General features: G+C 49.9%; 1 protein-coding gene across 2 annotated transcripts in view; it reads left to right on the top strand.

Moving 5' to 3' along the window:
* st13 (ST13 Hsp70 interacting protein) overlaps positions 1–12,969 on the top strand; it is a 65,428-nt gene that overhangs the window by 26,069 nt on the left and 26,390 nt on the right. For both annotated transcript variants that reach the window (XM_085969515.1, XM_085969514.1), the window contains exons 4-6: positions 354–424; positions 7,204–7,270; positions 9,145–9,229. In XM_085969515.1, the coding sequence (XP_085825641.1) occupies positions 354–424; positions 7,204–7,270; positions 9,145–9,229 (223 nt within the window). The remainder of the gene's footprint in view (positions 1–353; positions 425–7,203; positions 7,271–9,144; positions 9,230–12,969) is intronic.

Raw genomic sequence — 12,969 nt, 5'->3', positions numbered from 1 at the left:
CCAGTGGTTGTGAAAGGTGCTGTATAAGTGCAAGTGTTTTACTTTTTTTAAAGTTCCAAGATGTCGGCTTATCATAGCTGAGACAAATTTGATCATTTCTGGTGACCCCATATCAAAAGGGAGAAGTAGCACAAATAGACTTTTCTATGGGCATAGATCCAGTCAGCTAATTGCAGAGAAAATGGCATGTGGGACTTCTGTAGTTTGGACACCTGGCCTCCAGAGGCAGTGAATGTGGTGAAGGGGGTCAGAGGAAGAGACATATTACTAGGACAGTGAATCTGAGGCAAAATACACCCATGATCTGGTTTCAGATAGGTTTTTTTAATGAGCATATGGCTTGTTCTCCACAGAGATTGATAATGAGGGTGTGATTGAGCAGGACACTGAAGAACCCCAGGAAATGGGAGATGAAAACCTTGAGGTAAACCTTTTTCTCTCCTCCTCTTGCCCCTCCCTGAAAGCAGTGACTCGTGTACTCGAGTTTGACAAAGACCTGTCCTCACCTCGAATTCCCAGGCTCTCTCTCAACCAGGGTTATTGGGCCGTAATTAGGAACTCTGGGTGATTTACATTTTCTACACTGTACATTCTACAGCTTGTATATACTTCCTATAATGGGGCGGGGGAGCAAAACTGCTGCCTTGATAAAGAAGAGGTACTAGAAAGGCTGGCTGTACTTAAAGTAGATAAGTCACCAGGACCTGATGGGATGCATCCTAGGATGCTGAGGGAAGTACAGGTGGAAATTGCGGAGGTACTGGCCATAATCTTCCAACCCTCCTTGGATACGAGGGTAGTGCCAGAGGAGTGGGGAATTGCAAATGTTACACCCTTGTTCAAAAAAGGGTGTAAATATAAACCCAGCAACTACAGGCCAGTCAGCTTAACCTCGGTGGTGGGGAAGCTTTTAGAAATGATAATCCGGGACAAAATTAACAGTCACTTGGACAAGTGTGAATTACTTAAGGGAAGCCAGCACAGATTGGTTAAAGGCAAATGGTGTTTAATCTACTTGATTGAATTTTTTGATGAGGTAACAGAGAGGGTTGAGGAGGGCAATGCGGTTGATGTGTATATAGACTTTCAAAAGGCATTTGATAAAGTGCTACATAGTAGGCTGGCCAGCAAAGTTGAAGCCCATGGAATCAAACGGACCAGTGGCAGCATGGATACGAAATTGGCTAAGTGACAGGAAACAGAGAGTCACGGTGAACGGTTGTTTTTCAGACTGGAGGAAGGTATACAGTGGTGTTCCTCGGGTCGGTACTAGGACTACTACTTTTCTTGATGTATATTCATGATTTGGACTTGGGTGTTGTGGTAAACCACTGTTATTGTATCCTACTGTTATCGTTATTGCATATTGTTACCTCTGGTTGGCGCTGTGTACCAATGCATGCCTCAGCTGGCTCCGCCCACATGACCAGGTATAAAGGTGGGTGTTTCGGCAACCCACTTCCTTCTTGGAACCAGTTGGCCACGAGAGGCATGCTCTGTTCTTTGGTTAATAAAAACCTCTTCATTACTTTCCTAATTCATCGCCTTTTATGGAGTAATTGATAAGCGTATCAATTTTATTAACTAAAAGTAAAATGTCCGGATCTGAGCAGCAACAACAGCAGGCGTTGTTGCGAGCCCTCAGACCAGCATGCCTGGACCTCGACCCTCAAGCAGCGGGTTCATCGACCAATTTCGAACACTGGCTGAGCTGCTTTGCATCCTTCCTAGAAGCCTCCGCCGTGACATCGGAGGAGAACAAACTAAAAGTTTTGACCGCCCAGGTGAGCCCTCAAGTATATACACTCATCCGGGACGCTACTACATACACGGCGGCCCTCGAACTACTAAAAGGGCAATACACGCGCCCAGTGAACACTATTTACGCCAGACACCTCTTGGGATCCCGCAGGCAGCAACCGGGGGAATCGGTAGAGGCATTTTTACGGGCGTTACAGACACTCTGCAGGGACTGCGACTGTAAGGAGGTAACGGCTGCGGGGCACGCGGAGGGACCTACCTGTGATGCCTTCGTTAGGGGCCTCCAGTCCGACTACTCCCGGCAGAGACTGCTCGAAAGCAAGGAGCTCGACCTGAAGACGGCCGTAGCCCTTGCGCTCTCGTTAGATGCGGCCCACCGAAACCTCGAAGCATACTCACGTAACGGCGCCGCGCCATGGCCATTGGGACATGGGACCGCCGCCCCCGGTACCAACTGCTGCAGCGATGTCCCGAAATCAACCGGGACCGCCGCCCCCGGTACCAACTGCAGCGATGCCCCGTAACCAGGCCCAAAAATGCTATTTCTGTGGCCAGTTAAAACACCCTAGAGCGCGCTGCCCGGCTAAGACCGCTACCTGCTCGGGCTGCGGGAAGAAAGGCCATTACGCCAATGCCTGCAGGGGGAAACCTGCGAACGCCAGCAGCGCCGCGTGCGAACCGTGGGGGCAGCCATCTTATCCGCCATTTTGTGCACCTCCGGCCGCGTGGGGACCTGAATCATGGCCGCCGCCATTTTGTCCGCCGCACTCGACCGCCATTTTGTCTCCGGACTCGACCACCGTCTCGTCGGACGACCATATCGACTCACTAAGCCATACACTGGCCTCCGTTACGCTGGATCAAGCCCTGCCTCATCATCTGTCCAGGTCCATGATGGACATCACGGTAAACGGCCGCGCCACCACTTGCCTATTTGACAGCGGGAGCACAGAGAGTTTTATTCACCCCGACACGGTACGTAGCCACTCCCTCACGGTCCTGCCAACGCGCCATCGGATTCCTATGGCGTCTAAGTCCCATTCAATGGACATCGGCGGCTACTGTGTGGTGACCCTTTCGGTTAGGGGCACAGAATATAAAAATTTTAAACTTCTTGTCCTGCCCCGTCTTTGCGCTGCCGTGCTGCTAGGGTTGGATTTTCAGTGCCACCTTAAAAGTGTCACATTAGCATACGGTGGACCCCTCCCCCCACTCTCAGTCTGCAACCAACACCTTTTAAATCACCCGCCGCACACCTCTTGCAGCCTTTCCACACTCAAAGTCCCCCCCCCTCCCTTGTTCGCTAACCTCACCCGCGACGGTAAACCCATCGCTACCAAGAGCAGGCGGTACAGCACCGGGGACAGAGCTTTTATTAGCTCTGAGGTGGAGCGGCTCCTGAAGGAGGGCATTATCGAAGGGAGCACCAGCCCCTGGCGAGCCCAGGTTGTAGTCGTTAAAACCACCGATAAACGCCGCCTGGTCATTGACTACAGCCAAACCATAAACCGGTACACTCAGCTGGACGCATACCCCCTTCCTCGCATATCTGATATGGTCAATCAGATTGCGCAATACAGAGTATTCTCCACCATTGACCTTAAGTCAGTATACCACCAACTCCCCATCCGCCATGAGGACCGCCAGTATACTGCCTTCGAGGCGAACGGCCGCCTCTACCACTTCCTTAGGGTTCCCTTCGGCGTCACCAACGGGGTTTCGGTCTTCCAAAGGGAGATGGACCGGATGGCTGACCAGAACGCGCTGCAGGCCACCTTTCCCTACCTGGATAACGTCACCATCTGCGGCCACGACCAGCAGGACCATGACGCTAATCTAGAAAAATTCCTCCGTACGGCCCAGCGGCTGAACCTAACGTACAATAAGGAGAAATGTATGTTTCGCACCAAACGCCTTGCCATTCTCGGCTGCGTAGTGGAGAACGGAGTCATCGGGCCCGACCCCGACAGAATGCGCCCCCTTATGGAGCTCCCCCTCCCCCACTGCCAAAAAGCACTGAAGAGATGCCTGGGGTTTTTCTCTTACTATGCTCAGTGGGTGCCCCACTATGCGGACAAAGCCAGACCCCTCATCAAATCCACCTCCTTCCCCCTGACACCAGAGGCGTGTGCAGCCTTCACTCTTATCAAGAGCGATATTGCGAAGGCCACAATGCACGCAGTGGATGAGTCCATCCCCTTCCAAGTGGAGAGCGATGCATCCGACTTCGCCCTAGCTGCGACCCTTAACCAGGCGGGGAGACCCGTGGCCTTTTTCTCAAGGACCCTCCAGGGCCCCGAGATTCGACACTCCTCTGTCGAAAAGGAGGCCCAGGCTATTGTGGAAGCGGTGCGTCACTGGAGGCATTACCTGGCCGGAAAACGGTTTACCCTTCTCACTGACCAGCGTTCAGTTGCTTTTATGTTCAATAATAAGCAGAGGGGCAAAATCAAGAACGACAAGATCTTGAGGTGGAGAATTGAACTCTCCACCTACAATTACGATATCTTGTACCAGCCCGGGAAACTCAATGAGCCCCCAGATGCCCTATCACGTGGTACATGCGCCAACGCGCAGGTTAATAGACTGCAGTCCCTCCACAATGACCTCTGCCACCCGGGGGTCTTCCATTTCATCAAATCCCGTAACCTGCCCTACTCCATCGAGGAGGTCAGGACCATGACCAGGAACTGCCAAATCTGTGCCGAGTGCAAACCGCATTTTTATAGGCCAGACAGAGCAAGCCTGATCAAGGCCACTCGCCCCTTCGAGCGCCTGAGCGTCGATTTTAAAGGGCCCCTCCCCTCCTCTGACCGCAACGTGTACTTCCTCAACATAATTGATGAGTACTCCCATTTCCCGTTCGCCATCCCTTGCCCAGACATGACCAGTACCACGGTTATCAAATGTCTGAATGACCTCTTCGCCCTGTTCGGGTTCCCTAGCTATATACATAGCGACAGGGGCTCATCTTTCATGAGCGACGAACTTCGTCAGTACCTGCTCGCGAGAGGTATTGCTACGAGCAGGACCACCAGCTACAACCCCCGGGGGAACAGCCAGGTGGAAAGAGAGAACGCGACGGTTTGGAAGCCGTCCTCTTAGCCTTAAAATCTAAGGGCCTTCTGACCTCTCGCTGGCAGGAGGTCCTCCCTGCGGCGCTCCACTCCATCCGGTCACTGCTTTGTCCTGCCACTAATGCCACCCCTCATGAGCAAATGTTCGTTTTCCCCAGGAAGTCCACATTGGGAACCTCGCTACCGACATGGCTGACTTCTCCTGGGCCCGTCCTACTGCGGAGGCACGTGAGGACCCATAAAACGGACCCCCTGGTCGAGAGGGTGAACCTCCTACACGCCAACCCCCAGTATGCCTACGTGGCGTACCCAGACGGGCGGGAGGACACGGTCTCCATACGAGACCTCGCACCCTCGGGTGCCCCTGAATTACCACCGTTATCCCCCACCACTTCTCCCAACCCAACCCCTGTAGACGGCATGCCGGAGCCCCAGGACCCTTCGTTGACCACCCAGACACCAGATTCGACGTTGGATACTGCACCACCGCCGCCGCCACCACGACGATCAGGACGTCATACAAGGCCTCCTGATAGACTTACCTACACTAACTTATAGTACACTTCACCCCGCCGGACTAAATTTTAAACAAGGGGTGAATGTGGTAAACCACTGTTATTGTATCCTACTGTTATCGTTATTGCATATTGTTACCTCTGGTTGGCGCTGTGTACTAATGCATGCCTCAGCTGGCTCCGCCCACATGACCAGGTATAAAGGTGGGTGTTTCGGCAACCCACTTCCTTCTTGGAACCAGTTGGCCACGAGAGGCATGCTCTGTTCTTTAGTTAATAAAAACCTCTTCATTACTTTCCTAATTCATCGCCTTTTATGGAGTAATTGATAAGCGTATCAGGTGTACAGGGCACAATTTCAAAATTTGCAGATGCCACAAAACTTGGAAGTATAGTGAACAGTGAGAAGGAGAGTCATAGACAGGCTGGTGGAATGGGCGGACAGGTGGCAGATGAAGTTTAATGCAGAAAAGTGCAAAGTGATACATTTTGGTAGGAAGGAGGAGGAGAGGCAATATAAACTAACGGGTACAATTGTAAAGGGGGTGCATGAACAGAGACCTGGGGGTATATGTGCACAAATCGTTGAAGGTGGCAGGGCAGGTTGAGAAAGCAGTTAAAAAAGCTTACAGGATCCTGGGCTTCATAAATAGAGGCATGGAGTACAAAAGCAAGGAAGTTATGATGAACCTTTTATAAAACACTGGTTCGGCCACAACTGGAGTATTGTGTCCAATTCTGGGCACCGCACTTCAGGAAGGATGTGAAGGCTTTAGAGAGGGTACAGAAAAGATTTACGGGGATGAGGGACTGCAGTTACGTGGATAGACTGGAGAAGCTGGGGTTGTTCTCCTTAGAGCAGAGAAGGTTGAGCAGAGATTTGATAGAGGTGTTCAAAATCATGAGGGGTCTAGACAGAATAGAGAGAAACTGTTCCCATTGGCGGAAGGGTCGAGAACCAGAGGACACAGATTTAAGGTGATTGGCAGAAGATCCAAAGGCGACATGAGGGAAAACTTTTTTATGCAGCGAGTGGTTACGAACTGGGATGCGCTGCCTGAAAGGGTGGTGGAGGAAGAATCAATCGTGGCTTTCAGAAGGGAGTTAGATAAGTACCTGAAGGGGAAAAAATTGCAGGGCTACGGAGAAAAGGTGGGGGAGTGGGACTAGCTGAAGTGCTCTTGCAGTAAGCCGGCACGGGCTCGACGGGCTGAATGGCCTCCTAATGTGCTGTAACCATTCTGATTCTAGTGTATGATTGGGGGAAAGAATTTTATTTGTCAAACATGACGTTTTTTTTTTAAAATCCATGCTGACTGTCCTTGATTAATCTATGCATTTCTAAATGCTTGCTAATATATCAAATTATGGATTCATACCAAGGCTAAATGCAATCAAGGAATGGGGAGGGGGTTAAGAATGAACTTTGTTTCCTCAGAACAAAGTAGTGAGGTTCGATTTAATCCGGTGTCTGGATTGTCCTAGTATATATCTGTGTACAGCAGCAGTGTTCAGGCATCCATTGAAAGAAAGCAATACTTATGTTACCTTCAATTGTCAAGTACCTATACCTCAAGATTTTCTCCTCACCCCCATATTATTTTTGTCTTTCCAATTCTCCTCTTCCCTCCCAACCCCATCCCGGAGATGCTGACTCTACCTGGGCTGTGGTCCCATGGGCACCGGCAGCCCTCTGGAGCCTCGCCTGACTGGTCATTCTTCATGCCGAAGGATGGACAGTAACTTTTCAGCTGCTATCTCTTTATAATCTGGCAGATTTTTGTCATCGCTGTTGTCTGTCATTGTACAGTTGACCATCATTATCTGATGTTGTGTTCTCCTGCTTTTAGGTGACCGAGGAACTGATGGATCAGGCCAATGAGAAGAAAATGGAAGCCATTAATGCCTTGGGTGAAGGTAGGTATAAAATGGGGCAAATAGTTATTGATTGGGGGGGGTGGGGGAGAAGAGGGCATGGTCTACGTTCAGCAAAGTGGAAAAGTTGAAAGTGAGAATGTAGAGCACAGAAACGGGCCATACGGTCCACACCAGCCTCCTCCCACCCTAATTTATCCAACCGTATCAACAGATCCTTCTATTCCTTTCTCCCTCATCCAGCTTCCCCTTAAATGTATCTATACTATTTGCCTCAACCACTCCCTTTGGTAGCGAGTGCCACATTCTCGCCACTCTCTGGGTAAAGACGTTTCTCCTGAATTCCCTATTGGATTTATTAGTGGCTATCTTAGAGGACAATGTCATAGCCATTTGACCAACCGTTTATCCCTCCAGTCTTCCTCTCCACCCCTGGAGGTGGGGTTTAGTTCCACAGGTTACGGTCGCCCTCCACTCCTGCACCCTTGTGCTGTTCGGGTGAGCCTGGATTAAGAGTGGCAGTGGCCTATTCAAGCTTAGAGGGCTTTGCAGCAAAGTTTCTCGCCCGGCCTCCTGATCCTTTGCTCATCTGACGGCCGCATGCAACATTCAGTGGGAGTCGCTGAACGGTGATCAGTAATGAGAACCCTGACTGATTTTTCCTCCCTAGCTCCGAGGTGTGGGGCCCAGTTGTAATGCTGCCCATGCAGAGCTCGGCTACCGTGGCTCAGAGCAGGATTCACCTTGGGACCTTCTAATCTGTATGGTTTAGCGCTGCACTGCACAATGCCTTTAGGGGACAATGGATGAGCCTGGCTTGGCTTTTAACTAAACAGGGCCATATCCTTCCCTCTTCCTGCAGATGAATAATAACTTTAATATCAATAATAACTTTCAAATGGGAATTTGATTAATACTTGAAGGGGAAAAAAATTGCGGGGGGCGGGGTGAGACTAATTGAATAGCTCTTTTAAAGAGCCGGCACGATGGGCCGAATGGCCTCCTTCTGTGCTGCATCATTCTCTGAAAAATCTATGGGCCATTTACCTGCAGCAACAACTTGTTGAGGTGGGGGAGGAAAGCAATGTTGTAATTTAAGTGATGTAGCCAGAATGAGATGCTTCATGAGGGATGTCCAATTGCATGTCTTACTGCAAATCTTCTTTAAAACAGTCGCCGTATAACTGTGGGATCAGTTGTGGTTTGACATTACAGTTGAGTTTTGATTTAAAATTAAAATAAAGAGACTTGCATTTATATAGCACCTTTATTAACATTATAAAACATCCCAAGGTGCTTCACCGGAGCGTTATCAAACAAAAGTTGACACCGAGCCACATGAGATATTAGGACAGGTGACCAAACACGTGGTCAAAGAGGTAGGTTTTAAACTGCGTATTAAAGGAGGAGAGAGAGGGGCGGAGAGCTTTATGGCAGGAATTCCGGAGCTTAGGGCCAGGCAGCTGAAGGCACAGCCGCCAATGGTGGAGCGGTTAAAATCGGGGATGCGCTAGAGGCCAGAATTGGAGGAGCGCAGAGATCTCGGAGGGTTGTAGGGGCTGGAGGAGGTTACAGAGATAGGGTGGGAATTGAAAACCGGGATGAGAATTTTAAAATCGAGACCGGGAGGCGATGAAAGTCAGTGAGCACCCTTTGTGACCTCGGGACCTCCCAAAGTGCTTTACAGCCAATGAAGTACTTGTGAAGTGTTGTAATGTAGGGAATATTAACATTAAACTAACAGATAGTGCTTCACATCCTCTGCTGCTGAACTGCCTGCCGCTTTAATTCTTCTCTAACTAACTTAATCACAAAAAAATGTTAAGAATTGAACCTGCTTGGAAGCTTCCTGTCCCTCGTGTTTGTAAACCCAGCACTGGCCCTCGGTGTCTAAAGCTTTTTTCTCCTCAATACAGGAAACTTTGAAACGGCAGTTGAACACTTCACAGAGGCCATTAAGTTGAACCCTCGCCTTGCCATTCTTTATGCTAAGAGAGCCAGGTAAGGGTGCTGAAGGAGGACCGCTTCAAAGAGCCCGCTCTTGCAAACAGCCCAGTGGCTAACTGTGGTCACATGCAGCTTCTCCCCATCCCCCTGATAACTGCTAGATGTGCTGAGGTCCAGATGTCAGTCGGGGATGCTAAGTAGAACAAGGCAGTGACTAGTGGGGTACCGCAGGGATCGGTGCTAGGACCCCAGTTATTCACTATATATATAAATGATCTAGACAAGGGTACTAGATGTAATATCTCCAAGTTTGCAGACGACACAAAGCTGGGTGGGCGTGTGTGCTGTGAGGAGGATGCCGAGAAACTCCAGTACGATTTGGACAGATTGGGCAGATGCAGTATAATGTGGATAAATGCGAGGTTATCCACTTTGGTGGCAAAAAGAGGAAGGCAGATTATTATCTGAACGGCAATAGATTGGAAAGAGGAAGGCAGATTATTATCTGAACGGCAATAGATTGGGAAAAGGGGAAGTGCAACGAGACCTGGGTGTCCTTGTGCACCAGTCGCTGAAGGTAAGCATGCAGGTGCAGCAGGCGGCTAAGAAGGCAAATGGTATGCTGGCCTTCATAGCGAGAGGATTCGAGTACAGGAGCAAGGATGTCTTGCTGCAGTTGTACAGGGCCTTGGTGAGACCACACCTTGAGTATTGTGTGCAGTTTTGGTCGCCTTATCTGAGGAAGGATGTTCTTGCCATGGAGGGAGTGCAGCGAAGTTTCACCAGACTGATACCTGGGATGGTAGGAATGACGTATGAGGAGAGATTGGGTCGATTAGGCTTATATTCGCTAGAGTTTAGAAGAATGAGAGGGGATCTCATTGAAACTTATAAAATTCTAACAGGACTGGACAGATTAGATGCAGGAAGGATGTTCCCGATGGCGGGGGAGTCCAGAACCAGGGGTCACAGTCCAAGGATAAGGGGTAAGCCATTTAGGTCAGAGATGAGGAGGAATTTCTTCACCCAGAGAGTGGTGAGCCTGTGGAATTCTCTGCCACAGAAGGCAGTTGAGGCCAGTTCATTAAATATATTCAAGAAGGAGTTAGATAAATTTCTTAAGGCTAAAGGGATCAAGGGATATGGAGAGAAGGCAGGGACAGGGTACTGAATTTGGATGATCAGCCATGATCTCATTGAATGGCGGAGCAGGCTCGAGGGGCCGAATGGCCTACTCCTGCGCCGATCTTCTATGTTTCTAAGGCGACGTCTCAAGTGGAAGGAACGATGCGGAATCCTGCCTCCTGGTACTCTGTTCAGAGAGGCGTGCTAGAAGCATGGCTCCACATTGGCTGCCCGCTGGAGGGTTGGGTTGGTGAAATCATAAAGTCAGAGGCGAATAGCTGACACTTGGCCAAGTGGCATCTGAATTCTATAGAAAGCGGAGTTCAGGAGCTAATGGGGAGGATGAAACCTCCTGAATTTCCTCTGCTCTTTAGGGTTGGTCTTGAGTTCTTGCTCCTTTACCCAGGTGTATAGTCATTTTGACATCCAGGGCAGCTTTTTGTGAATGTCCTTTTAGTTTGGGAGGGGCTGTGTGAAAATGGGCTTTTTTGTGTTTTAAAAAAAAACTATTTCCTCTGCTTTGTTCTCTTGCATTTTTGCACATTTCTCAAATAAAACGCTGAGAAGTATCGCTCTTCCTTGAAGTGTCCCTTTAAACACTACACAGTGGAACATAAGAACATAAGAAATAGGAGCAGGAGTAGGCCAATCGGCCCCTCGAGCCTGCTCCGCCACTCAATAAGATCATGGCTGATCTGATCCTAACCGCCAATCCACTATCACAGAACCATCTCCTGAATCTAACAGAATTAGACACACGAAATAGGAGCAGGATCAGGCTACACGGCCCCTGGGCCCGCTCCGCTACCCACAGGGCCATGACCGATCCGAACCTAGACTCATGTCCAAATTCCTGCCCGCTCCCCGTAACCCTTAATTCCCTTTACTTCTAGGAAACTGTCTATTTCTGTTTTAAATTTATGTAATGATGTAGCTTCTACAGCTTTTTGGGGCAGCATATTCCATGGACCTACCACCCTCTGAGTGAAGTAGTTCCTCCTCATCTCAGTTTTGAAAGAGCAGCCCCTTATTCTAAGACTATGCCCCCTAGTTCTAGTTTCACCCATCATCGGGAACATCTTCCCTGCATCCACCCGATCCAACCCCTTCACAATCTTATATGTTTCAATAAGACTGCCTCTTTCTTCTGAACTCCAATGAGTAGAGTCCCAATCTACTCAACCTCTCCTCATATGTCCATCCCCTCATCCCCGGGATTAACCGAGTGAACCTTCTTTGTACTGACTCGAGAGCAAGTATGTCTTTTCTTAAGTATGGACACCAAAACTGTACGCAGTATTCCAGGTGCGGTCTCACCAATACCTTGTACAACTGAAGCAATACCTCCCTATTTTTATATTCTATCCCCCTAGCAATGAAAGCCAACATTCCATTGGCCTTCTTAATCACTTGCTGCACCTGCATACTAACCTTTTGAGTTTCGTGCACCAGGACCCCCAGATCCCTTTGTACTTCAGTACTTTCCAGTTTCTTGCCATTAAGATAATAACTTGCTCTACGATTTTTCCTGCCAAAGTGCATAACCTCACACTTTCCAGTATTGTATTCCATCTGCCAAATCTCTGCCCACTTACTTAGCCTGTCTATGTCCCCTTGCAGGTTTTTTATGTCCTCCTCACTCACTACTTTCCCTCCCATCTTAGTATCATCTGCAAACTTTGATATGTTACACTCGGTCCCCTCCTCCAAATCGTTAATATAGATTGTAAAGAGTTGGGGACCCAGCACTGACCCCTGCGGAACACCACTAGTTGCTGATTGCCAGTCTGAGAATGAACCATTTATCCCAACTCTGCATCCACAATCCCTACCGCCACTTCCCTCAAGACCGTAGATGTAAGCCATCAGGTCCAGGTGATTTATCCGCCTTGAGTCCCATTATTTTAACGAGTACCACTTCCTTAGTGATTTTGATCGTGTTTAGCTCCTCTCCCCCCCCCCCCCCCCCCTTTAGCCCCCTGTTTGTCCAGTGTTGGGATATTCTTAGTGTCTTCTACTGTAAAGACTGATGTAAAATATTCATTGTGTTTTTGCCATCTCCATATTTCCCACCATTAATTTCCCGGTCTCATCCTCTAAGGGACCAACATTTACTTTAGCCACCCTTTTTCTTTTTATATAACTGCTAGCTGGGGTGAGCCCGGCGTTGCCGAGGCTTTTTCGAGGGCATGTTGTTGTTGGGAGAGAGAGCGCGACTGGGGGTTGGGGGGGCGGCAGAGAGAGACTGGGGCGGGGGAACAGAGGGGGGCGGGGGAACAGAGAGAGACTGGGGGGGGGGAAACAGAGAGAGACTGGGGGGGGGAACAGAGAGAGACTGGGGGGGGGGGGAACAGAGAGACTGGGGGGGGGGAACAGAGAGAGACTGGGGGGGGGGGAACAGAGAGAGACTGGGGGGGGGGAACAGAGAGAGACTGGGGGCGGGGGAACAGAGGGGGCGGGGGAACAGAGAGAGACTGGGGGGGGGAAACAGAGAGAGACCGGGGGGGGGAACAGAGAGAGACTGGGGGGGGGGAACAGAGAGAGACTGGGGGGGGGGGAAGAGAGAGAGAGACGGGGGGGGGGAAGAGAGAGAGAGACGGGGGGGGGGAAGAGAGAGAGAGACTGGGGGGGGGAAGAGAGAGAGATGGGGGGGAACAGAGAGAGACTTT

Source organism: Somniosus microcephalus, chromosome 28 (assembly GCF_052327205.1).
Source record: "Somniosus microcephalus isolate GS21.2 chromosome 28, FLI_Smic_1.0, whole genome shotgun sequence".
Lineage (NCBI taxonomy): Eukaryota > Metazoa > Chordata > Chondrichthyes > Squaliformes > Somniosidae > Somniosus > Somniosus microcephalus.
Note: the sequence above shows the minus strand (reverse complement) of the source record. Positions and strands in the feature narration are given on the sequence as shown.